Raw genomic sequence first — 24,402 nt, forward strand, 5'->3', positions numbered from 1 at the left:
TTTTGTATCCCAGACCCCTGTTAGAAAAGAAACACCTGGATTCAACATGTCCACATACTTTTGTCCACATAGTGTATTTCTACCAAACATTCCAGGGTACATGTTCCCATGGACTCACCGATGACTGTGCCCCCTCTGAGCTGAAGCGATAGGCCCCTGAGCTGTTGTACGTCCCCACAGAGCCGCGGTAGTCTGGAGACCACTGCCCACTGCGGGGGTTGGAGAACGCCATGCTGCCACTGGACACGATGGCGCCCTCGTCATAGTCGTCCTGGTCGTAGTCCGAGTCCTCATCTGGAGGTATGAGCTCCACCAGGTCATCGGACTGGGCCTCGGATGACGCCTGCGGGTGGCAGAAGGCGGAGGCCAAGGGGGAAACCGGGGGTAACGGCAGCGGCTGGTGGAGCAGCGCGGTGGGGGGGAGCGGTGGGATCACGCCGTCGTTGGCGTATGGGTCTTCCTCAGATGAGTCATCGCTGGTTCGGATCCCGCTGGTCCTCTGTCCATCCGAGTGGCCGTGTTCGCTCGGGTTGGGCGAGTCTTTGAAGGCCTCGTCGTCGGCACCGAAGCCTTCGTCCACCTCTTCTTCATCGTGTCCTCTCCTCTGGCGATTCTCTTTCTCCTTCTCGTCCCCTTCACCAACTCCCAATGAGCTCTCGATGTTCCTCACGCACTCGTCGATCTCGTCGAAGTTCAGGGAGTCGAGGAACTGCTGCGCCGCCTTGCAGGCCTCGTCCTCCAGGCGCCGGAGCTCCTGGTCGCGGAGGCGCTGCAGGCGGTTCAGGGAGGCCTCGGTCAGCGACAGCTCCTGACGCTCCTTCTGCCTCTGGAGGGCCTGGATCTCCCGTTCCAGACGCAGGATCTCCTCCACCTGAGACGCCTCATGGGGCCGGATCACCTCCTCCTCCTCCGAAGACACCTCCTCCGACACCTCCTCTATGACCTCGGAGGACTCCAGCTCCACCTGAGCGGCTGCCGACATCACTTCAACCACAGACTGAGACAAAACCAGAGATTCCAGCTGCTGTACATGATGCAGTTTCTCCACTCTGGAGGCTTCTTCAGCCTGAGAAGAAGAAAAAAACAGAAGAAAACATTTAACCCTTTTAGGACGACTGTGTCTCCGGTGCCACAGTTTTACATCCACCGTCAGTCAAATTACTGTAACTATTGAACCGCTACTGACAAAATCCAAACGTCATCTTTTTATTGAGATTGGGTTCTTTCTGTTGGTCTATAACACATTAGGGTAGAAGTCTGCAGTGGCTGAAGGGGAGGGGTGGAAGTGAGTTTAGAGCAGCAGAGAGCAGTCAGTGAGAGAGCGATGGAAGATTTTTATTACTTTTAGCAGTGTTTTAGTGAGGTTTTAGCAATGAATTCTAGTAAAAAATTGTATATAACAGTGATCATGCTGTTTTAGAGTGTTCTACTAGTGGGTTTTGCTGTGTATTTGTCGAGTTTTGCTTTTTTTTCTCTTTTCACTGCTTTTTCTATATTTTTCCAATTTGTATGGTTAATTGATGGTTGTATTTTATCTGTAAATATTATGTAAGTGTGTGTGTGTGTGTGTATGTGTGTGAGTGTATATATATATACACACACACACACACACACACATATATATATATATATATATATATATATATATATATATATATATATATATATATATATATATATATATATATGTGTGTGTGTGTGCGCGTGTGTGCGTGTGTGTAAATCTATATGCAGATATATGCAGAGAGCTATCCAGGGCATAAAGAGCAGATGATGGATGTTTTTGTCAGTGAAATGAGGTGCTCTGTCTACAACTAGACAGAAAGTGAACACAGACTATCAACAGGATCCAAATGACACCAAAGAACCAAAAAGAAGAAGAACATGAACACACAATGATCTAGACTGACTCAAATGTTTGAACACATGGAAAATAGAGGAAAATTCATTCCTATAATCTCCTAACGTTTTGTTCTGCACATTTACAGTTGTTTTTCATCATAAATATGATTTAAAAAATTCAAGTCAGTTTTTTGCTATAACACTGTTTTCTGCATTTATATGAAAGTTAACTTTTTCCTGAAAAAAAGGTGCAAAAGAATTGGCAAAAGACATTTTCTGACTCTTATTGCAAAAAACAACATAAAGAAATGTAGGCCTGTTATAATAGGGGTCTTAAAAGGGTTAACGGGCGCATTTTCAAGAAGAGTTTTGATTTCTAGATCCAGTGTAGTTCAGTCAAACTGCAGAGGACTGTGATACATGTACTAGTCCTGTCTGTCTGTCAATTATACAGACTAATTCAGTTTATGCTCTGCACAGCGTCACATGGATAAAACATAAAAACACACGTAATCTTATATTTGAAAAGGGAGCGGACTCTGTCTGTGTGTGTTTGTTTTTGTGTGTGTCTTGGGCATCACACTAACCCCGTACAGAGCTGACTGCTGCAGTTTTTCATACTTATGGATTTTTGGTCAATGAACAGACTAGTGAAAACAGTAAGTTAATAGGACCAATATTTTGAGAGATATTAGTAATTTTGGAAAACAGTAGCCTTCACATCGCTATGCCTTTGCCTTTGGCACTAAATCACCAAAAAAACTGAACTGAGCTTCAACTGATACCATTACCTCGAACTCCGATATTTCAACAAATATCTGCACTTTGTACCTCTTACATTTTCAGAACAGACTTTATTTTTAACCCTTTTTAAGGTGAATGTTCCTTTTTTCCTTTGCGTTTTTACACACAGAATCAAAATGAAATAAATAATGTGAAACTTCACCTGCATTCATTGATTTAATGAGTCTGGGATTAGTTCTTAATTAATTCTGATTAAATGATGTACATCTTATATTATAATTGTTTGGTAAATTGTGATAATAAATATCATGATTTACTAAACAATTTTTATGTCAGTACTTATAATATCTAGATGAACATCTTTTCACAAAAGTCAGCTCTACCCAGCATCAAAACTATCACATCTAGAACCCAGGGTCCCTACGGGTCAATGTTCTAGTGAGGATATACTTCATCATCACCATCACCATCACCACCACCACCACCACCACCACCATCACCATCATCATCATACCTCTCTGGCGAGCCGTTCAGCCTCCAGCCTCTGCCTTTCTCTGTACAAACACAAACAGAGTGACTCACATCAGACAGAAACAGACATTATCAGATCATTTACCAAAACAAAAAGGAAATAAAAAACATTTCCCGTCTGATAATGGCATCATAATCCCATTAACCCTACAGAATATACAGGTTAGACATACGGGATAGATCAAACCATGTCCGTAAACATTATTTATCAGTGTTTTAGAAGAACATGAAAGCATATTTCTGATGACTGAACACTCAATATTCCAAATATAGACTGTGTTCAGGCCAAAAAAATAATGAAAATTAAGTTTTTGTCATTATCTAAGAGAACTGCATTATGGGATTGTGAATCAGGCTTTGAATTGGTCTAAAATATATATGAAACTCATTAATCTTTCTGCATTTGACACTTATTTTATAGATCATCATTTGTATAGATATCATATAATGTATGAATGTTTGTCTTATCTTATTAAATCTATCACAGAAATATAATTTATGATTTACCTCACTCACTCACTCACACACACACAGAGAAAGTCATTTAAATGACATAACTCTAAAATGTTCGGCCTGCTTTACGCACTTTGTTTTCTGTATTTTTGCTGCTGTAAACATTGCAGATTCCCCACGGTGAGATCAATAAAGTCTTATTTTATCTTAAATTTTGAGACAAACTTAACTGAAAGTAGTCAAATCCACAAAATAAGATGAAACCTAAATATTATATTTTATTATACCTTATCTTATCTTAAATCTTAAGACAAACCTAACTAAAATGACTTATGTACTAGTAAATCTGCAAATCTAATTCAGCTTAACCTGAAATCAAAAACTAAAAAAAACCTGAATGACTAAATGGGACTGAAAAAAATAATGAACGTGAAAAAAAAGCCCACCCTTAACTGTTCCAACATTAAATAACAGCAGTAGTTGAGCTGTAAATGCCTGTAACTGCTCCTTTAAGAGGACTGCCTACCTCTCCAGCTCCTCCTCCTCCTCCTTCCTCCTGCGCTGCTCTTCCTCCTCTTCCTCCCTCCTCCTCCTCCTCCTCTCCTCCTGCAGCTGGCTGAAGGCCCGGCGGGCCAGCTGGCCTCGCAGGCGCTTCTGAAAGGTGAGCGCTGCCCAGCGGAGCAGCAGGAACCTCCTCCTCCAATAGAAAGCCCGGTAGTTCTTCTGAATGACCACGATGCACTGCAGCAGTTTCCTGTACTGCTTCCTGTGAGAGGAAAACGACCAATGAGGACAGGAAGGGGGCATGTCCCAGTCGAGTGTCAATTAAAAGAACCCAGGTGCGTGTCTTACCTGGCAATGTAACCCATGACGTGGGCCTGAATGATCATGGCTGCCTTCAGAACCTCCAGCTCCCTCTGCTTCTCCAGACGGTGCTCCAGGGACTCCCGCAGGAAAACCTGTAGAGGAGGGGGAGGAGGAGGAGGAGGAGGAGGAGGAGGAGGAGAAGAAGAGGAGGGGGAGGAAGAAAAGAAGAGAGGAGAGGAGAGGAGAGGAGAGGAGAGGAGAGGAGAGGAGAGGAGAGGAGAGGAGAGGAGAGGAGAGGAGAGGAGAGGAGAGGAGAGAGAGGAGAGGAGAGGAGAGGAGAGGAGAGGAGAGGAGAGGAGAGGAGAGGAGAGGAGAGGAGGTTTCCAGTTAATTTCTGTGTTTCAACCCATTAAATCTTTTTTGTGAAACGTGATGAAAAACATGTTGTTGAAAACTGACTGAAATCTGCCACTTTATTCAACTCTGTTCATACTTTATTATTTTTATCATTTTCTGTCTGAATATCTCAGATTAAGGCTGATTTAACTGTTTATACCTGCTTTAAATCTGTGTTTATGATCCTGTGTTTCCTACTGAAGTTATAGTAAGAATATATAACATTTTCTATCTTTTTACCAATAGATGGAGTGTGGTTTTGGACACTTTCATAGACATATTTGGTCAGATTTCCTGTAAATGCGACTCTGCTGTGGACTGTGAACACTCATCACCTTCAAACATTATGAATGAAATGTGTCAGTGAACAGGAATTAACAGACGGTGCCTCGTTTTTCTCTAACATCACCATTTAACAGACTTCCAGGAGAACAACTGGACTGAACAAAGCAGTCGACATAAATCAAACCCAGATCCTCCTCTGCTTTTGTTACCGCGGTGATGAGCGATTTCGCTGCATCTCTGTGCGAAAGGACCGACGTTACAGGCACTTCTGCATCTGTCGTCTATTGATGGAGGAAGTGGGCTCACTGAGGCCTGTGGGCTTAATCCGATCAGGGACGCAGGAAAATGAGATAAGGGACGTTTGGAGACGGTGGGGAAATGTGACGGTGCAACAGGAGGACAGAGCGGTCCTCTGACGCTGAACCAGACAGACTGGGAGTCGGATCCTTGTGGTAAAGCATTGATGAGATTAGTTTGGCTGATTTGGACGTCATTAATGAGCAGGTTAATTAACAAGGACAGATGCACTACATGTCTGAGCATGAGCACACGCACACTTTCATTCATTCCTTCATTCTGATACCGAACACTGGCGGATTTGTCACATGACTTACTTTCCAGAGGAATTCCACAGATCATATCATTAACCCATAACGACCCAAACAACCACTGATGACCCAAATCATCAACCAATATACAACGTTTAATAATTAGTCATCTATAAAACCTTTAATATTTTTCATTTTAACCCTAACAGCCGCCGGTAACCTAAACCATCTACTGATCTAAACTGTTTAATACCTATTGATCCATTAATCTTATCAATTCATGTCAAAAATTGGTGTAAAATACAGTTCTTCATCTTTTCATGGTCATCAGATATGACCCATTTGGATGTTCAGAGGCTCCGTAGTTACCGTGGAAACACTGTCATCTTCTACAACACTGATTCACCAGTAAAACCCATAGAGTTGGAATAACTGAGTTTACATATATCAAATATTATATAAAATGAAAAAAAATGAATAAGAATTTTACAAAATCCAAAATAAATGAGAAAATAAGCAAAACATGAACCAGAATTAAGTAAAAAAGAATAAAATAAGCGATAAGATAAATAGAAACAGACTACGTTATCAATCACCGATACAATGATGAAAATAAAAATGTACCTGGAATCGACCCGAGAACACCTGGAAATTTAACTTTTTAGACTTAAAGTTTTATTTTTCAAAATGTATCACCTCCCTGAAAGTAGCTTTGGATTGAATTGATATTAAAAATAAATAAATAAATCACATCACAGAGTTAGAATTGCAAACATTTTCAAGCACTTAAACTAAAATTCAAGCTCTTTTCAGACCTTGAAAACACAACAGCAAAATTCAAGCATTTTCAAGGATTTCAAGCACTCGTATAAATCCTGTAAAAGATGATCAAACACAGCAACAAACAACACACACACTTTATTAAACAACTTCAGACATGAATCCCACGTGCACACATGGTGAGGCTTCCTGTACGAGTGCACGCATTTACATGCCAATGAATCACACAACTAATCCTTTTTAATCATTACTATGCTAATTAGCGCTACACAAAAGCCCGGCTAAGCCTCGGCTCACTTTGGATTCTCTATGGGGAGCGTCACTGGCTGTGACAGGTCGGCCTCGTCACGGGAAAACACAACATAGTGGGTCTCCATTACTTCTAGGAAATTAAGTTTGAGGCTGTAAAAAGACACAAACACACTCCCGGACAATGGGCAGGACATGTGTCGAATGAAAGGACGCGGAGGCCGACTCGGTGTAAATCTGACTGTGAGCCAGCGCCATAAAGGAGGCCAATCCCACAACGGCAGACTGAGTGGACCGCACGAACAACGGATTTAACCCTTTAAGACACACTGCTACTTTTATGACAGTTCCCAAATAGATTTTGCTCCAAATTTAACATTTCTCAAGTGATTTATCACCATTTATTGTTGTGACGGGGTTCCTCAGGATGAAAAGGAAAATAATGGTGGAGTCGTTAAAATTATATTAAGTGCTTTATTGTGCTCATCTTCCCAAGGTGCAAAAGTTAGTGCTCAGTAACAAGTATGAAAAATAGTATTTACAACAGTAGGCAAAAATAGTTCTCAGTTATGCGACCAGCTCTCTGTTACCTTCACTGTAACCAGCTCAGCATCCACTCACTCATGGTGGGGAAAGGCCGCATTTTAAAACCCTGAGGCCCCTCCCCCCAGGTAATTAACAAACAAAACTAGCCATATGTCCAACACCATATAATATTTCACAAAAACATAATTATAGTAAATAGGGATGCACCGGTACCGATACCAGTATTGCGTCTGATACTCAGCATGTCTACTTGCACTCGTAAAAGTGCTCCAGTACAACTGCACCGATACCACCTTACAGCAGCGGGACGTTCACAGTTCAGTGCAGCAGGTACAAGCAGGAGGCGTAATATCATCAGTGTAGAGGTTTAACGAAATAAACGACGGTGACAAAAATAACGTTAAAGACACAGACGGATACGGACGGAGCGTTCTGTCCGTCCTCTGTGTACATTCCATCTGTTTTCCAGGTGCTGGCGGATGCGTACCCAGACGGAGAATACCTGCGGGAACTGTGGAGGTAGAGGATCTGTTCAAAGAGTCACTGTGTGAGTTAGAGCAAAAACTACTGACAGATTTAGGACAACTACCCTCAGCAATATCAACACTAGTATCACAGTAGCGTTACCTCTGTCATCTACGAGGGCTGTTCAATAAGTTCATGGCCTCACCCAGAAATTCTGGTTGTTACAATACAGGATGTTACATTCTTTCGTGATAGGATAGTGATGCTTGAACATCGACGGACCAAGTACATTGCTGTAAATGGAGATTATGTTGAAAAATAAAATATAAATTATCAGTCTGTGTTATTCTGTTCTGGGTGAGGCCATGAACTTATTGAACGGCCCTCGTACATCTTTGTTATTACTGACTTTCTTCTTCTTCTCCATAAAACTTTACTCTTCTTTGTGGTATTTGTCCAGTATGGTTAATTCAGAGTGGCACCCCCTGGTAGATTAACTGACAAACGCTCATTTCAACACATTAAATGTCAGTAGCATCACTTTGTTCCAGTCAGACTAATGACAACGACAATAAAGCACATTTACAAAAGGAACTAAGAACTGGAATGGGATTATTAAGTACTCATATCGGTACAGTATCGGTAAGTACTCAAATGTAAGTACTTGTACTCGGTCTGGAAAAAAGTGGTATCAGTACATCCCTAGTTTGTGATGGTAGTTTTCCTGTGGTACCTGATGGGGCTCCTCCGTCACAATCTAATTATCATCTTCTTTATTTGGGGTTATTTCAGCAAAAATCATGTATTTTCCTATATTTAATTTACTGATCATGTAGATGTTCATAAAAGCTCAGATTAAAGTTGAGGGTTATTATATCAAAAATAGAGAAAACTGAAGAAAAAGTGGCATTTCCAGTTAAATATATCATTAAGTGACCATAAAACAAGTGTCTCCATTCACTGTCATTTGTTGAACTCAGTGGGTTTAACTGGTGAAATGATATAAAACTATATTCTGACATTAGTCATTACTGTTTTGTATCCCAGACCCCTGCCAGAAAAGAAACACCTGAATTCAACGGGTCCACGTACTTTGGTCCATATAATGGATGTATCGTCACCTCCTGCAGCATCACACCGTCCTGCTGTGATTGGAGATCTGTGTTGCCCATCTGTCATTTCCCCACACACACACACACACACACACACACACACACACACACACACACACACACACACACAGTAGGTACACACATTCATCCTGATCTGCTGTAGTGGAAACAGAATGTGATAGACTCAATGAGAGGAAGCAGCCTGGATCCAATAACTGTTGGATTCCACGCTTCAGGTGCTCTGGACTTCAATTATTCATGATCCCACACACACATGCACACACACACAGACACACAGACACGCACACACATATACAGGTAACACATTCACCGAGCCGGATTTGTCAAGACCCACAAATCCAAATTAAGCCTTGAGGGGAGCAGGGAGCAGCCAAAATGGATTGGCATATCCTGGCGGCTAAACAAGTCTGCGTCCAATCATATTCCATGTTATCCCAGAGAACGGGGCTGACGACCAGGAGGGTTTGACAGGACTGAGTCAATTATACAGCGGAGGGCTGAACAGAGGAGGATGTATTTCTGCCGTAATAGACAAGAAATGCAAATCTGGGCATAGAAAGAAGGTTTTGAGGATATGGATTTCCCCCTGTAGGTTTATGAATCTGCTTTAACAAAAGCGTTTACAGGGTACAGATCCTCAAGCGTGAATCTGTTAGAACGGTTAAAAACAGGACTGACCGCCCTGTACGACAGCGTCACGTTCTATCATATTCAATCCCCAGTTGAATGTGTGAGGTTATCAGGTTCTGTCTCTGTGTTCAAGTCCTGTGGTCTGGATGCAGATCAATCTAACAATAGAAGTGGGCGGGACTTTCACTGGAGGAGAACTCAACTAATTCAATCCAAGTCCATAAATGGCTTCTATCAGTGATCAAAAGGAACTAGATTGATATCTGGAACCATTTACATGTCATTAACCATCAAAATATGGACCATTACAGGTAAAGGCAATTTTTTTTATATTTAAAAAATTCATGAAAAATTTTAAAAATCTAAGTTTCTCAAAACTGTGAACCAACTATGTGGACACTGTATCACGAAAGATACATCTTTTAAAAAAAAAAAATCAAACCAGTAGTTTCAGAAACACTATTGAAATGAAGATATTAGTGGTGGCTTTTCCATTGGAAATATATGCAAAACTTTAAAGATATTTACTAAATGTTGAAAAAAAAAAACAGAAGTATGTAATGTCGGTTTTTCCATTAAATCCCTAATGTGATGATTTGTTTACTTATTATCTCGAGATGACACGAGAAGTCGTTACATAAATATGGCGACAAACGTAAATATCGTGTTGATTTACAGATATATTCATTATTATTACATATTACCCCTCTATCTCGTACAAAATTTAAAGATGATTGGGTTTCTCCATTCTATAGTTGCGAAAAAAGGTCTTTCCATTGCAGTTTTGTGTGATATACCATTTGCGCTACGCCCGAAAAACCACCTCTTGCCAGCGCAAAAACTTTCAATCGAAAAATGAGACTTTTGGTAAATTAGGTAAATTTTTATGCGCAAGTTATATTTGCGCAATTTGAGGGTCAATGGAAAAGAGACTACTGACCTTGAGTTTTACGCTTCAAGGTCAAACAAGGTCAAAGGTCATGAACCCAAATCCAAGTCCATATATGACTTCCTATCAGTGCTCAATAGTAATTATATTGATATCTGTAACAATTTACATGTGATAAACCATCAAAATATGGACCATTAGAAGGAAAGGCAAAATTTTTCATATTTAAAAAAATTTCATCAAAAATTCAAAAACCTAAATTTCTCAAAACAGTGAGCAAACTTTGTAGACATTGTCCCGAGGAAGATACGTATAAATTTTGAAAAGAATCCAACCAGTAGTTTCATCAGAGAAGATGTTTGAAGAAATTGCTAATGAAGACAAAGACTTCATTAGAACTTTTTTTTTCCAAATGCAATAAATCAGCTCAAAAAATCAAATCTTTCCTCTTGGTCAATCCAGAACAGGAAGCATCACTTCCTTTCACCTCAAATATGCCTCTATATAAATATGAGCGGTGGAACTCCGATCCCTCACCTTGGTTTTTCCGAGCTGCCATTCTGCGCTGCTGCTGTCGTACAGATGCAACAGTTCAACGCAGCGTCCTTTGGGGTCGTCTGGGATCATGGAGTCCCTCATCAGCACCTTATACCTGAAAGGACAAGGACAAAGACGCCCATAAGTTGGGATCTGGTGTAAGTGTTCATGGGTGTGAGCTGGGAGGCTGTAATCGATCTGTTTTTTATGTTTTCAAGGGTCCTGCAGTCCAACGGCATATTCAAAGACATTAATTGACATTCATTTAACCTTTCAAGGTCACTCAAGGTCAAAGGTCATGGCACGAAATGAAAGCCCATATGTGACTTCTTATCTATTGCTAATAGTAATTATATCAGTAATCTCTTTTCCATTGGACATATACGCAAAACTTTTCCAATATTTACAAAATGTCACAAAAACAGAAGTGCGTAATGTCAGTTTTTCCATTAAATCACAAATGCGATGATTTGTTTATTTATTATTGCGAGATGACGCAAGATGTCATTCCATAAACACGGTGACGAACGTAAATATGGTGTTGATTTACAGATATATTCAGTATTATTATATATTACCCCTCTATCTCGTACTAAATTGTAAAATGATTGGGTTTCCTGGTGTGTCCACACATACCGCCATGTTTCTTTTAAACTCATCTTTTTCTCTTGTTGTAACGTCCGTCAACATCCATTTGTTTTTTTGTTTTTTTTTTAATTCATGCGACTCTAGCTGCGGAAAAAGGTTTTTACATTACAGTTTTGTGTGATATACCAATTGTGCTATGCCTGAAAAACCACCTCTTACTAGCGCAAAAACTTTTCATTGAAAAACCAGAGTTTGGGCGAAATTGTCATTTTTCCATTAGGTTAATTTTATGTGCAAGTTATATTCACGCAATTTGAGGATTGATGGAAAAGATCGATTTTCAAGTTATAGCACTTTGACATTTGTCCCATTATAAACCAATAGGGATTTTTACAATTTCAAAAATTCATACAAATTTTTAAAAATTATTATTTCCCAATTCTCTGAACAAACTTGGTAGACCTTACCCCAAAGATGTTCCTCAACAAATATCAAGTCATTCTGACTGACAGTTTCAGATACCAATAGTCCTTTCAGGCTGTTGGACTAAAAAGCCGATCACACTGCACCGAGAAATGGAAGATTTCTAACACTATGGACACAATTTGGATGAAAACACAGAAATCACTGAATCAGGGTGAAAGCAAGTATATTTTTACATATCGTTAGCCTCATAGCATAATTGCCCAAGTCATATTTTTTTTTTCAGATCATAGCCAATGGTGCAAAATGAATCAGTAGTGTTAGGAGAGTAAAGTTATGCAGATATGACAATTTGGTCAGAAATATGACTGAGGCAATTATGCTATGAGGCTAAAAATATGCAAAAATACAGAGACAACCGACTGTACTTCCAGAGTCTGCTTACTGCCGTCTGAGAAGTATAGAAGTATGATAGCTTTTAAGCATTTGACAAAAGTACCAGGCCAATAACATGAAAAGTCAACATAACTGTCTTCAGTTCTGAGAAAAAAAATCACAAAAACGTCCTACAGTATCTTGAGTAAAACTGTCAAGGTGAAGTATGCCGTAGTTTTTAAACAGATGTTAATAATGTCATGAAGCTGTTTAATGAGTCGGTTGTGGACAAACCCCTCAGTCACAATAATGACAGAAGATGCTGTAATGTAGATTTGTTTGTGGATTTTTGGACAGGAGTTTTACTATCTCGGCAAACCAGATCCTGTCTGACTCTGCTGACTTGTTGTGCAGAGTACCCCAGGGTTCTGTTTTGGGCCTGGTTTTGTTTCTGCTCTATGTCCTTCCCCTAGGAACGATAACCCAGGCGTTTGCTGATGTTTCCTACCATCTATTTGCTGATGATGTCCAGGTGTATTGCTCTTTTAAGGCCTCTGAGATCCACAAATTAAACTCTTTAATGAACTGTCTAGGGCAAATAGACCATTCCTTCCATGTTCTTTGGATTCTGTTGATGTTTTTAAGAGTAAACTCAAAACCCACTTGTTTCTCCAGGTGTTCTAACGACAGTAGATTAAGGGTTTTTATATGACCACCATGTTTATCTTCATTTATACCTTTTTGTGATTGTAATTTTATCTGTGTTTTCTATTTGTATTTTATTGTCTTTTGTGAAGCACTTTGTGACTTCTCTTGTGTGTGAACGGTGCTATATAAATAAACCTTGCTTACTAGCTTGCTTGATTGACAGTACCGACCTGGAGCAGAAGTCTTGGAAAGGTCTGCGGATGGGGAAGCCGGTGCGTCGGATCTTCACTGTCTCCAACATTCCCGAATATCGGAGCTGGTTCAGAACCACCGTCTGGTCGAAATGGTCAGGCATCTTTAGAGGAAAAAGGATAAAGAGAACATCTGAAATGCTAATCATTTAGTAGTGCCATCCGGGTATGTGTAAAGTCAGCTCAAACTATAGCCAATTTTTGTTTTTATTGTCCTGTAAATTTGATGAGGTGCCCCTTTGGTTGTAATCCCACCCCAGGACACAAAAATACAACTGAGTGCCATCGGCTGCTTTCACAACAGTATTGACTATCCAGGCTGCCAACAGCGGTGAATTCTATCATTCAGTGCAGAGCCTGATGGCTGTGGAAATTGATTTTTGATTGTGACTCCATTCTGGTGTGTTGCAGCTGTTTATTTATTGGATTTCTACTGAAGAACGTACATACGTAGCGATGGTAGACTTAAACTTCCTGTTGTCTTCAGCTCGCGTTTGACTACGTAACTTCTGTTCTCTACTATTTTTAATTGTGTTGACACATGCGCAGATGTAAAAGAATTAAATAAATCACATTAAACTGTATACAAGTGTGAAGATGTCGAAGTACTGTGGAAAAATCTAGGTGTGTTAATCAAGTTTATTATCATTAACAAAAACTAACGAAATGCCGAAAAATAGAATTGAAAAAACATTTTCGTTAACTGAAATAAATAAAAACTATAATTAAAAGAAAAAAAAAACATAACTAAGACTGTATTGTGTGCTTACAAAACTAACTAGAACATATAAAAATTATGGATAAAATTCCTTTAGTTTTCGTCTTTGTCAATGTCGGATTGATCCGAAATCGATTTATTTTGCTCTAGCAATTTTAGCTAGTGGCACCGTACAGCACTTGACAGTCCGTCACTTGCGGTCGCTTGTGGTTTCCAGTCGTCTTCTGGTCCCCACTCTACCTGGAAACATGGAGACTAAAGTTGGGAGAAAGCAGCAGAGTCCTGTCTGAGATTTATTTGAATACGACGGAGAAGAGGATAAAAGATTTGACGAAACTTAAATTGATACTAAAACTAAACTAAAACTAAGCATTTAGAAAAAAATTGAAACTATAATAAAAACTAGCAAACCTGCTCTATAAACAAATTAAAACTAACTGAATTAGAGAAAAAAAGGTCAAAACTAAATAAAACTAAACTATAATGAAAAATCCAAAACTATTAGAACCTTGGTGTTAGTCTGATTTCTCATAATCAGATAACTGCTGTTGTCAGATAAAGCCTATATCAGATTATCCCAGCGTTTTTCAACCACGGGGTCACTTGAAATTTCTAGTAATTGATAAAAAAAAAAAAAAATTACTAATAAAAAATATTTTGTAATAATTCAATAAATATTTCATTATAATTAAAACACCACACACTTTTCCTAATAAAAATCAAGTTCAATGAAAATGTAGGATATAATATCTGAGAGGGCATATCTTAATTGACCCGATCATGTGACCACGTATGTTACTACACTTCAACCTGCCCAGACACAGTCACAGTCTGAAAACCGGACCAAACACAGAATGGAAAGATTTCTTTGCCTGCCTGTCCCCACTAAGACATTTAAGAGAAACTGAGAAGTAGACACCAAAAAGGTGCATTACATATGTTATATAGCCTAAATGTCGCATAAAATTAATGTTTATTACCTCTGCCAAGTGTAATGGCGGCGGTTATGTTTTCATCGGGGTCTGTCTGTCTGTTTGTCTGTTAGCAAGATAACTCAAAAAGTTATGGACAGATTTTCATGAAATTTTTTAGGAAATGTTGATACTGGCACAAAGAACAAATGATTCAGTTTTGGTGGTGATGGGGGTTGGGGGACTGATCTGCCTTGGCGGAAGTCTGCGCTCTCCGAGTGCTTTTCTAGTAGTCTATTTCAGGGGTACTCCACTGTAAAAAGTCTATTTCAGGGAGTACTCCACTGTAAACAGTCTATTTCAGGGGGTACTCTGTTGTAAAAAGTCTATTTCAGGGAGTACTCTGTTGTAAAAAGCTTATTTCATGGGGTACTCCACTGTAAACAGTCAATTTCAGGGGGTACTCTGCTATAAAAAGTCTATTTCAGGGGGTACTGCGCTGTAAAAAGTCTATTTCAGGGGTACTCTGCTGTAAAAAGTCTATTTCAGGCTACGTTTACACGGCAACACTAAGATCCAATTCCGCAAAGATTTCTCCTTTGCGTTATAAAATCATTCCGCGTTAAGACGAAGCCGCTATGATAACGATCTGTGTTCACATGAGTCCGCGAGGACGGCTGAATACGCTGTAGTGGCCATGCCAGACCACTAGCTGGCGATGTAGAGCTGTAGTGAAACAGTGGCGGTAAAACACGCACCTGCGCACAAACGATTTCCGGCTTAGACAGCCTTTAAATGAGAAGAAGAAGAATAGGCGGACAACACTATTTACAAACAACAATGGCGAGTGGTAGAACGAAGACGCAGGACTTCTTTGTCTGGACAGACGATGAAGTTGGGTTGTTGCTGGATGTGGCCCTGAATTATAAAAGTTAGCAGCACGTATTTTGTTCTGACACCGGCCATTGTTGTTGTGGTTGTTCCTTCTTTTTCCGCAGCTTTATTGTGTCATAGAGGCTGGCAAACCAGCTTGGAGGCGCATTACCGCCACCAACTGGCCTGGAGTGGGTTAACTGGTGGTTCTTGGCTGCGCGCGCATGCGGTGACGTCATATTTTACCCCGGAACGCTCCGACTCGCGTTAACACGGAGCTGGAATGCGGAGCGTATCGATAACGTTCCACCCTGGACCCTGGTATCAAAAGTTTCCGGATTCAGGCACTCTAGGCACCGTTTCCATGTTAACAGAAGGCTAATCCGCGATGAAATCTTCCCGGAGTCGACTGAATCCGACGCCGTGTAAACGGCCCCTAAGTCTACATTCTATTCTGATTCTGATTCTAATCTGATAACTCCAGAAATCGGAATAATGATCGGAGCGTTGGTATGCATGTAAACAGCCTCAGTGATGATGCGATGACCAGATACTCAGATACTGGGACGCACTTTTAAATCCCCTCAGATGATGAAACGCCGACTGTGACGTCTGCGGTAAAACCAGGCGTCACTTCCACGCACGAACGCGAACATAACGGTCTGCATTCCACGCATTCACGACTTCGACTCCGACAGAGAAGTACGTCTGACAGCAGTAACTGGCGGCCACTCGCAGAAACCCAAAACACACACTTGGCATTGAGATAGCGTTATTACTCACAGAAGTGCATTGATCGAGGGCCACTTTCCCGGGGTCCGCTCGCGCCCTGTAACCTCAGTGGGCGTTTGAATAAGAGGGGGCTTTCATACTTATCGTAATGCCCTCTTTATTCGTCGCCCATTGCCCCTGATAGCCCGCTGATGGCCCATTTGAGCTGCTGAGATGAAGAGAGGCCAATTCACAACCACATCTTCAATGAGTGATTGAATGGTGCCCTTTAACTTTAACACCGGCCGCAGAACAGACGCATTAGCATAACTGGCATTAGCATACGGCCGAGCTGCAGCGTACAAAGCCAGACGGTGTCAGGAAGCTGCCCTCGCCTCCATCGTTTCCTCTTTCTTCTGGGATGTCAATAACTCCCCCTTTTGCTCTTCTTCTCCTCGTCTACAGTTTTCCAGACCTACTTTTTCATCTGTCTGTCTTTTTCTGAGAAGGAAACTCTTTTTTGTCACTTCCATCCTCGACATTTTCTCTTTCAGAAAGACCCGTTTGAATGTTTTCTACTAGAACTTTTGTCAGTGAGTGAAATGAAGCAGCTGTGAAAGGACTGTGAAATACTGAGACCGATCCCCACAGAGAAAAAATTGTTATGGGTCTCAAAGAATGTTCTTTAAAAGAATATGATGCATGAATACATGCTTTGTTCCTTTGTTGAAACTACTGTCAAGGTTGAAATATTCTGTAGAAATTTTACCAAAGTCACAATTTTTGCCCGGACAACAGTCATTTGCATTTCATTTGTTGTTTTACTCTATAACTAGATTGAGTAAAATCCAATGCATCACCATGTTTTTTTTTTTCAACTGGCTCCAATGAGGCAGCAGGAAATAGCCCGTGCCAATAAGAAATGCTTCTTCTACTCTGACCCATTCATATTTATGGATTAGAAGACACAGCAAATGACAAAAATCCAACAGATAACACATTAAAAAGTACAAATAATTTTCAACACAAGCACAAGATGATAAAATATGATGAAAACACGAAGAAAAACCAAATATTTCAATGTAAAAACTAAAAATGTTACTGTGTCCCATTAAAAGTCCAATGTCTTGCTTTCCTTGTTCTTTAATTTTACCTTGTATATATCCTTTATTTCTTATACCCTTTATGACCCATTATACATCCTTTATTCTTATTATTCTTATTTTTATTTTTATTCTTATCCTTATTATTTTCTGTTCTGTTTAGGGTAAGAATGTGAGTCCCATCCTGTTGTAGGAATTGTCTGAAATTAGCTGTGATTCTAACTTAGATTAGAATAGAACAGAATAGAAAAGAAAAGAATAAATACTGAAATATACAGAAGGCCAACTCTATACCAACATATAAGGATATATACAAGGTAATAAAATATATGAACAATGATTTTCATTAAAATATTGTATGTGTGCATGTGTTGATATAGTTTTCTGAAGGTACAAATATGAGTCCACTGTTAAATTGATTAAAATTAATTAAAATTAAAAAACAGAAGAGAAAGTTCAGATAAGGGCATGAAAATATTGGGTCTTAACAGTATTCTTGTTGCTTGTAATCTGCACAAATGGCTTAAACTGGACCAAGCATCAGTATGAATCAGTGTCATCTGAAAACAAAGGGACGCCAGTACTTTATAATGGTATTTACTCAGGTTTAGTTTGGAATTCAAGTGTCCATAAAACCCACTGGTTAAAATGACCATGTAAATCAGCAGCACCCAGAAAAAGGTGGTGGTGGTGGGGTGTCAGACTCTCACATGACAACAATAGCTTGGGGGGGTCAAACCAGTGTCTTTCTCAGCCTGACTTCCTCGCTAAAAGACGGCGCTCGGGGTATTCAATGGGACAAAAGGGGGCGTGGCAGGTCGCTCCCAAGGGGGTTGGGAATCGACAACAGGGGAAGAAGTGAACGGAGGATGAGCTGTTGGTCTTTCACACAGTCCGAAGGTGCAGATTCTACTGATAACTCTGACTTTCTCAGTCTGGATGAAATGTTCCTACTAGGGCTGTGTATTGGCAAGAATCTGGCGATATGATACAAATCACAATACTAGGATCACGATATGATATATCACGATATATCATGATACTGTTAAAAAGGCCATTTTTTTGTTGGTTTCTTTTTTGTTAAACGATTATTTCCTTGAAGAATTGAATTATACCAAAAATCTGCACAAATACTAAACACATTTTTATTTGATCCCAACAGGATCTAATGCTATATCACAAAATTTTCCTGTGTTCAAACTGAAATTCTGTTTTACAGACATTACAGTTTAAGATCCTGTTCAAATGTTCATATTCTATTAGATCAGAACTAACATCAGAACATTATTTTTGTGCAATACCAACAAAGGAACTAACATTATTTAATAAAAGAGTGTTAAATAATAATAAATAAAAGCAAAACAAAAAAAACCAAAAATGAACCTCCACCATATCTGCATTTGAATAAATACCTAAAAATATTGATACAGTACTTTTTAATATTGATACAGTATTGTGAAGTGAAATATCGCGATATATTGCAGAACCGATATTTTCTTACACCCCTAATTCCCACATGTTAAATATTTGCCATTTATTTACCACCTTTTGGGATGGAGAAAGTCAAGACTGACTCCAATTGCAGCTATAAAGAAGGATGGAACTTAAAGAAGAAACATATATTAGATCAGAGGTCTCAAACATGAGGACTGGGGGCCAAATCCGGCCTGCCAAAGGGTCCAGTCTGGCCCGTGGGATGATGCAAAAATTACACTGAACATATGTATCATTTTAGTTCAGGTTCCACATACAGACTAATTTAATCTGCAGTGGGTCGAATCAGTCAAATACTATCAGAATAACCTATAAATACTCACAACTCCACATTTTTCTCTTTGTAAATGTAGGCATTTTCATGTCATTTTACTGTATTTACACTAAAACAAACTAACATTTCACAAAAACGTGAATAACCTGAACAAATATGAACCTTTTGAAAAGTCTGAAGTGCAAGTTTACCAACACTCTGCCTGTTATTAAATGTTTTGTGTATTTGTTGATCTGCTGTGTGCCACGACTGTACGCTCACCCAGATACCGGAAGGTTCAGCCCCAAAGAGGCCAAAGCTTTTCCAGTTTTGCTTTCTGAACAAGTAATCAAGAAAAAACACCATGATTCTTCTAAAGACAGATGATTACAGGATGTTTCATGCCTCGATGGAGTTCAGCACCAGAGTCGAGTCTGATGGAATCTTGACAACAACTGGTAATTAAAGCTGTCAATCACCTGTCACACCTCCTGTCAGGAAACATCTATGAGCAGCCGAAATCTTCCATCACGGGCAAAAATTTCCAAAACTGTGTAAAGAGAATGAAAAGGAAGAGCAGAAGTCTGGTTTCCTGAAAGGTAATGATTGAATTTTTGATTGATGACGACACAGAAACGGGCTCACTGAGGCTAATCAACCAATCTCTGCAGCAGAACATTGTTAGTTGTTCTGCAGAACCTCTAAATCCAATAGAATTCTGTTTGTGTCTGTAAAAAGTGAGTGTGAGCATGTGCAGACCTCTGTGTTTCTACGCCAGAAGGCTTCAAATAAACTCTGAATGTGGGAGCCAGCAGGGATTAACACTCTGTGCTCTGTAGGGGCTCCTGCTTGGAGTTTTTGGGGAATCCGTGGAACAATGATGCTGGTCATAGAAGGACATAAATCCAGTCTAAATCCCTGACCCTGCTGGATTTAGCCTGACCCGGTTTGGAAGGGGGGTTCGTACAGGTTAGAATTTCTGGAACACATCACGGACAAAGGAAACCTGTCGACATTGTGCACAAACATTCAGTGCAAAGGCAGCAATCAGGTTTTCAATAGTGGGATAAATATAACCTGTTGCTGTTTTTGCAGATGATGCACCACTGTATGAATGTGTCTGGATGATAGATGAGGAGCTATTGAATTATCTTTGTATCTCTCAGGGGTTTGTTCAGTGCAACATCTAGTTTTGTCTGTACAACAGCACAAAAAGAAGGCATATTGTATGTTCAGGCTGCAACTAATGACTATTTTAACTGTCCACAAAATGGTAAATGGACTGCACTTCAATAGCGTTTTTCCACACCTTCATGGTGCCAAAAGCGCTTTACAAAGCCTCACATTCACCCATGTACCACTCATACACCAATGAGCACCTGCCACCATCCAAGACACTACCAGGCTCTACTGAGAGCAATTTAAGGTTCAGTGTCTTACCTGAGGACATTTCAACATGTGGACAGTCGGAACCAGGATTCGAACCTCTGTCATTGGACAAACCGCTCTAAGTCACTGACTACTGTAATGATTAGGAACTGCAAAAAAAGGGCTCTTATTTCTATTTATTGCAGCAATAAAGTACATTTTCTTTCCTTTAACAAGAACATCTGGTGCACAAAAATTAAAATGTGTAACAAACTTAAACAAATATTCAATATTGAACAAATATTTCAAGCAGCAATAAAATAATTTCCCCCCTTAAACCAAAGTGCATTTTGTGCAGGACAATTCCAGTGCCCTCCTAAGATTGTTAAACAATTAAATACTCAAGAGTTGCAATCAGCGATAAAATAAACATTTTCACTTAAACAAAAGTGAATGATGTCACTGACGACCCAGAATAGTATTCACTGAGCGTGGTGGTCGGGTTGTCATAGCAACACAGCGTAAACTATTGCACCACCATCTTTACCAACAGTCAATTAATTTTGGGGACGATTATTGGTCGACTGGTCATTACAGCAGTGTTATATTCCAGGGTTCCTACAGGTTTCTACAAATTAAATTTAAGACTTTTTAGGAGCTTTTTAAGACTACTTAGGACAGAATTTAATGCCCATTTCACGGCCAAACTGGCAAAAATTCATGACTCCCAGAATTTAGGAAAATGTATTTATTTACTCCTACGCCTATTCCCACCATTCAGAGTCATTTCTCTCTGGGGGCAAATTTATTGATAATTGGTTTCTAATTTCAATATAAATTGTCGGGTTGGAACGGGTGGAGAGTTAGCATCAAACAACTTTTGACAACAGAACTTTACGCCTACCATATCAAATTTAATAGCTTTTAAAGACTTTTTTGAGGTATTAAATACAGATTTGTAAATTCAAGCCTTTTATGACCTGTTAAGACCCCCTGGGAACCCTGTATTTACAAGTTTTTAGTCTGACATCTGAGCAAATCAAATCAAGTAAATGGATCGTTTTGTTTTGAGCAAATGACTTCTTCGTTAATAAATTATGTATTTTTTCAGGACGATGAAATCCTCAAGTTGCCACCTCAATCAGACGAGACATTTTCGGTCAGGTTTACAGTATATGGACGTATGAGAGAATGTTGTAGTCTGTGGAATCTCAAACCCTGCTGAAAATACAGGGATTCAAACTTCCAAACCATGTAAGCAAACACTATGCAGATCGAAAGCACGCGGGTCCACTACAAACGGAAGACTTCCCATGATGCCAGACCACAGCATCTATTACGGACGTTGAATGACTTTCCCTTCATTATCATGTCATTATCTGCACAGTCACTCAGTATGCGTTCAAACACATTCATATCTGACCTCCCCAGCTCCATTCTAATCGTCACCATTCACTTAAAATCCACTGATCTGCAGGCTTCACCTTCAACCAGAGCCTCCTTTGTATCTGGACATTTAAACTGTATTGTATCGGGTACTGAAGACGTTCATGTCCAACTAAGACCAACAGGAAGCTGCATGTTCTTCTCATACACAACACTAATGACTAATGATCACTGCTGTTATCTGCAGAAACCGTCACTTTCTTCTATTAAACAACTGGATTTTTCTAATAAAGGAAGAAAAATCAAGAAGTGCATGTGTTGACTGATTCACTTCTGCAGCTCTATTTCATTGTCTATATTAAATAAAGTCTGCATTAACTGATCACATAAGTGGGATATGATGTGCTGTCATTCCAAGTTATGTTTAAAAATCTCAATAAATACAATTGCCTTCACCACTTTTCTAGCTCGTAGACTAATACTACTAAAATGGAAAGATAAACAACCTCCAACATTTAAATCTTGGTTTCTGGATCTTTTACATCATTTAACATTGGAAAAAATCGGATATTCTATAAGAGGATGTGCCAATAAGTTTTTCAGTACCTGGCAACCTGTCCGGAATCACATAAAAGAGGTAGATCCCTCACTTATTCCACAGTAGTCTTATTAATATCTGTGTTCCTTATTTATTTATTATTATTATCATTGTCAATTATCTTTTTTTTTTGGGTGCAACAGGGTGGGAATGTTAATGGGTTTGGGTTAAAGAACAAAAAAATAATGACTGTATTATGCTTTTCTGTGACTCGATATGTAATAAAAATCACTTTGAACAAAAAAAATCTCAATAAATGCTTGATAATGTCCCTATATGGGTTGTCTGTGAAGGTAACGTGTTGCATTTTCCACACATTTAGTTCAACGTCACCATCAGACGTGCTCTTGTTTCTTTGCAAATCTAAAAAAAAATGCAACGACGACAGACTCCCTTTGTGCATCTGATATGCCTCTGAACACAAACTGCTGCATCTCACCTGATTCCACTGCTTTTAAATCCCCACCGGTGGATTCTCAAACACCCCTGTGCAACAAGCATGCACTTGAACGCACCGCCGCCGCCACCACCACGCTCCCATTAACACATGCATCAGGTCTCACCGTTCATCGTAGCCTCTCGCGCCACTCACTTGTGCTTTTTCAAATCAGAGACAAACGGAAAATGTCAGAAAACTTCCCAAAAGCCTCTGCTGCTGCTGCTGCTGTGTGTGTCTGCACGTCAGCTCCTCCACAACACACTGGCTGGCTCTGACACACAACACACACACACACAGTCAAACAAAGGCTTCCATACCCTGAACTCCACTCCCCTTTCTGTGTGGGGAGGGACGGGGGGCCTGGTTGCCATGGCAATGCGTCTCCTGCTGAGGCTAATTTGTGCGGGCCACTTGTAGGGCCCGGCGGCGTGGATCAGCCTGTTTACATTCAAACGTGGCGACTTGGTGTCCGTTCTCCGAGGGCGGAGCTGATGCAGACCGATCGTCGCGACTGAATGTATTTACTGATGAGGCATGATGGGAAATCAGTCATAGCTAGTGTGACACTGCATCATCATTAGTCATCTATAAAACCTTTAATATTTTTCATTTTAACCCTAAAAAGCCACCGGTAACCTAAACCATCTACTGATATAAATGTTTAATACATGTTGATCCAGTAACCCTGTCAATACATGGAAATAATTGCTGTAAAATACAGTTATTCGTCTTTTCACGGTCATCAGATATGATCCATTTGGATGTTCAGAGGCTCCATAGTTACCGTGGAAATGCCATTATCTTCTACAACACTGATTCACCAAGAAAACCTGTGGAGTTGGATTATAGACGCTTGCTTTTACCTTAAAAAATAAATAAAATCAACAAAAATTTACAAAATAATAAATGCGCAAAGATTTAACCAAACGGAAACAAAAAACCCCATTAAAATAAGCCACAAAATAAACCAAAAAAAAAAAAAAAGCCAAAGTAATCAATAAAACGAGCAAAAATGAATAAAAAATCAACAAACTACTGAGTAACATGAACAAACTGAGACACAAACTGAACAAAATTTAAGAAAAAATAATATAAGAGGCAACAAAATATAGAAAAAAATAAAATAAGCAAAAAATTGAACGAAAATGACAGAAAAGAAAACCTGAAACACTTGAATTCAACATGTCTGCATACTTTTGTCCATATAGTGTATGACTTACGCAATTATGCTATGGGGTTAACAATTGGTAAATAAAAAAAAACAAAACAAAACCCAAAATATATAGAATCAGTGGAAACATTTACAGACCGACAGCCTTGATTCCAGAGTTTTAACGCTCACTTTAAAATCAGTTGTTGGTTTGTTCCAGCTGTTTGGTTGAAAAACGATACGTTTTTAAGATGATAAGATAATTTTTACTTGTTCCA

The 24,402-nt window shown here is 39.6% G+C and overlaps 1 protein-coding gene across 1 annotated transcript in view; it reads right to left on the minus strand.

Annotated features, from left to right (window-relative positions):
* myo10 (myosin X) overlaps positions 1-24,402 on the minus strand; it is a 160,406-nt gene that overhangs the window by 22,714 nt on the left and 113,290 nt on the right. The window contains exons 20-25 of the mRNA XM_030160553.1: positions 13,100-13,224; positions 10,836-10,950; positions 4,423-4,529; positions 4,097-4,336; positions 3,101-3,140; positions 119-1,066 (exon numbers count right to left, since the gene is read on the minus strand). Of these exons, the coding sequence (XP_030016413.1) occupies positions 119-1,066; positions 3,101-3,140; positions 4,097-4,336; positions 4,423-4,529; positions 10,836-10,950; positions 13,100-13,224 (1,575 nt within the window). The remainder of the gene's footprint in view (positions 1-118; positions 1,067-3,100; positions 3,141-4,096; positions 4,337-4,422; positions 4,530-10,835; positions 10,951-13,099; positions 13,225-24,402) is intronic.

This window comes from Sphaeramia orbicularis, chromosome 17 (genome assembly GCF_902148855.1).
Source record: "Sphaeramia orbicularis chromosome 17, fSphaOr1.1, whole genome shotgun sequence".
Classification (NCBI taxonomy): Eukaryota; Metazoa; Chordata; class Actinopteri; order Kurtiformes; family Apogonidae; genus Sphaeramia; species Sphaeramia orbicularis.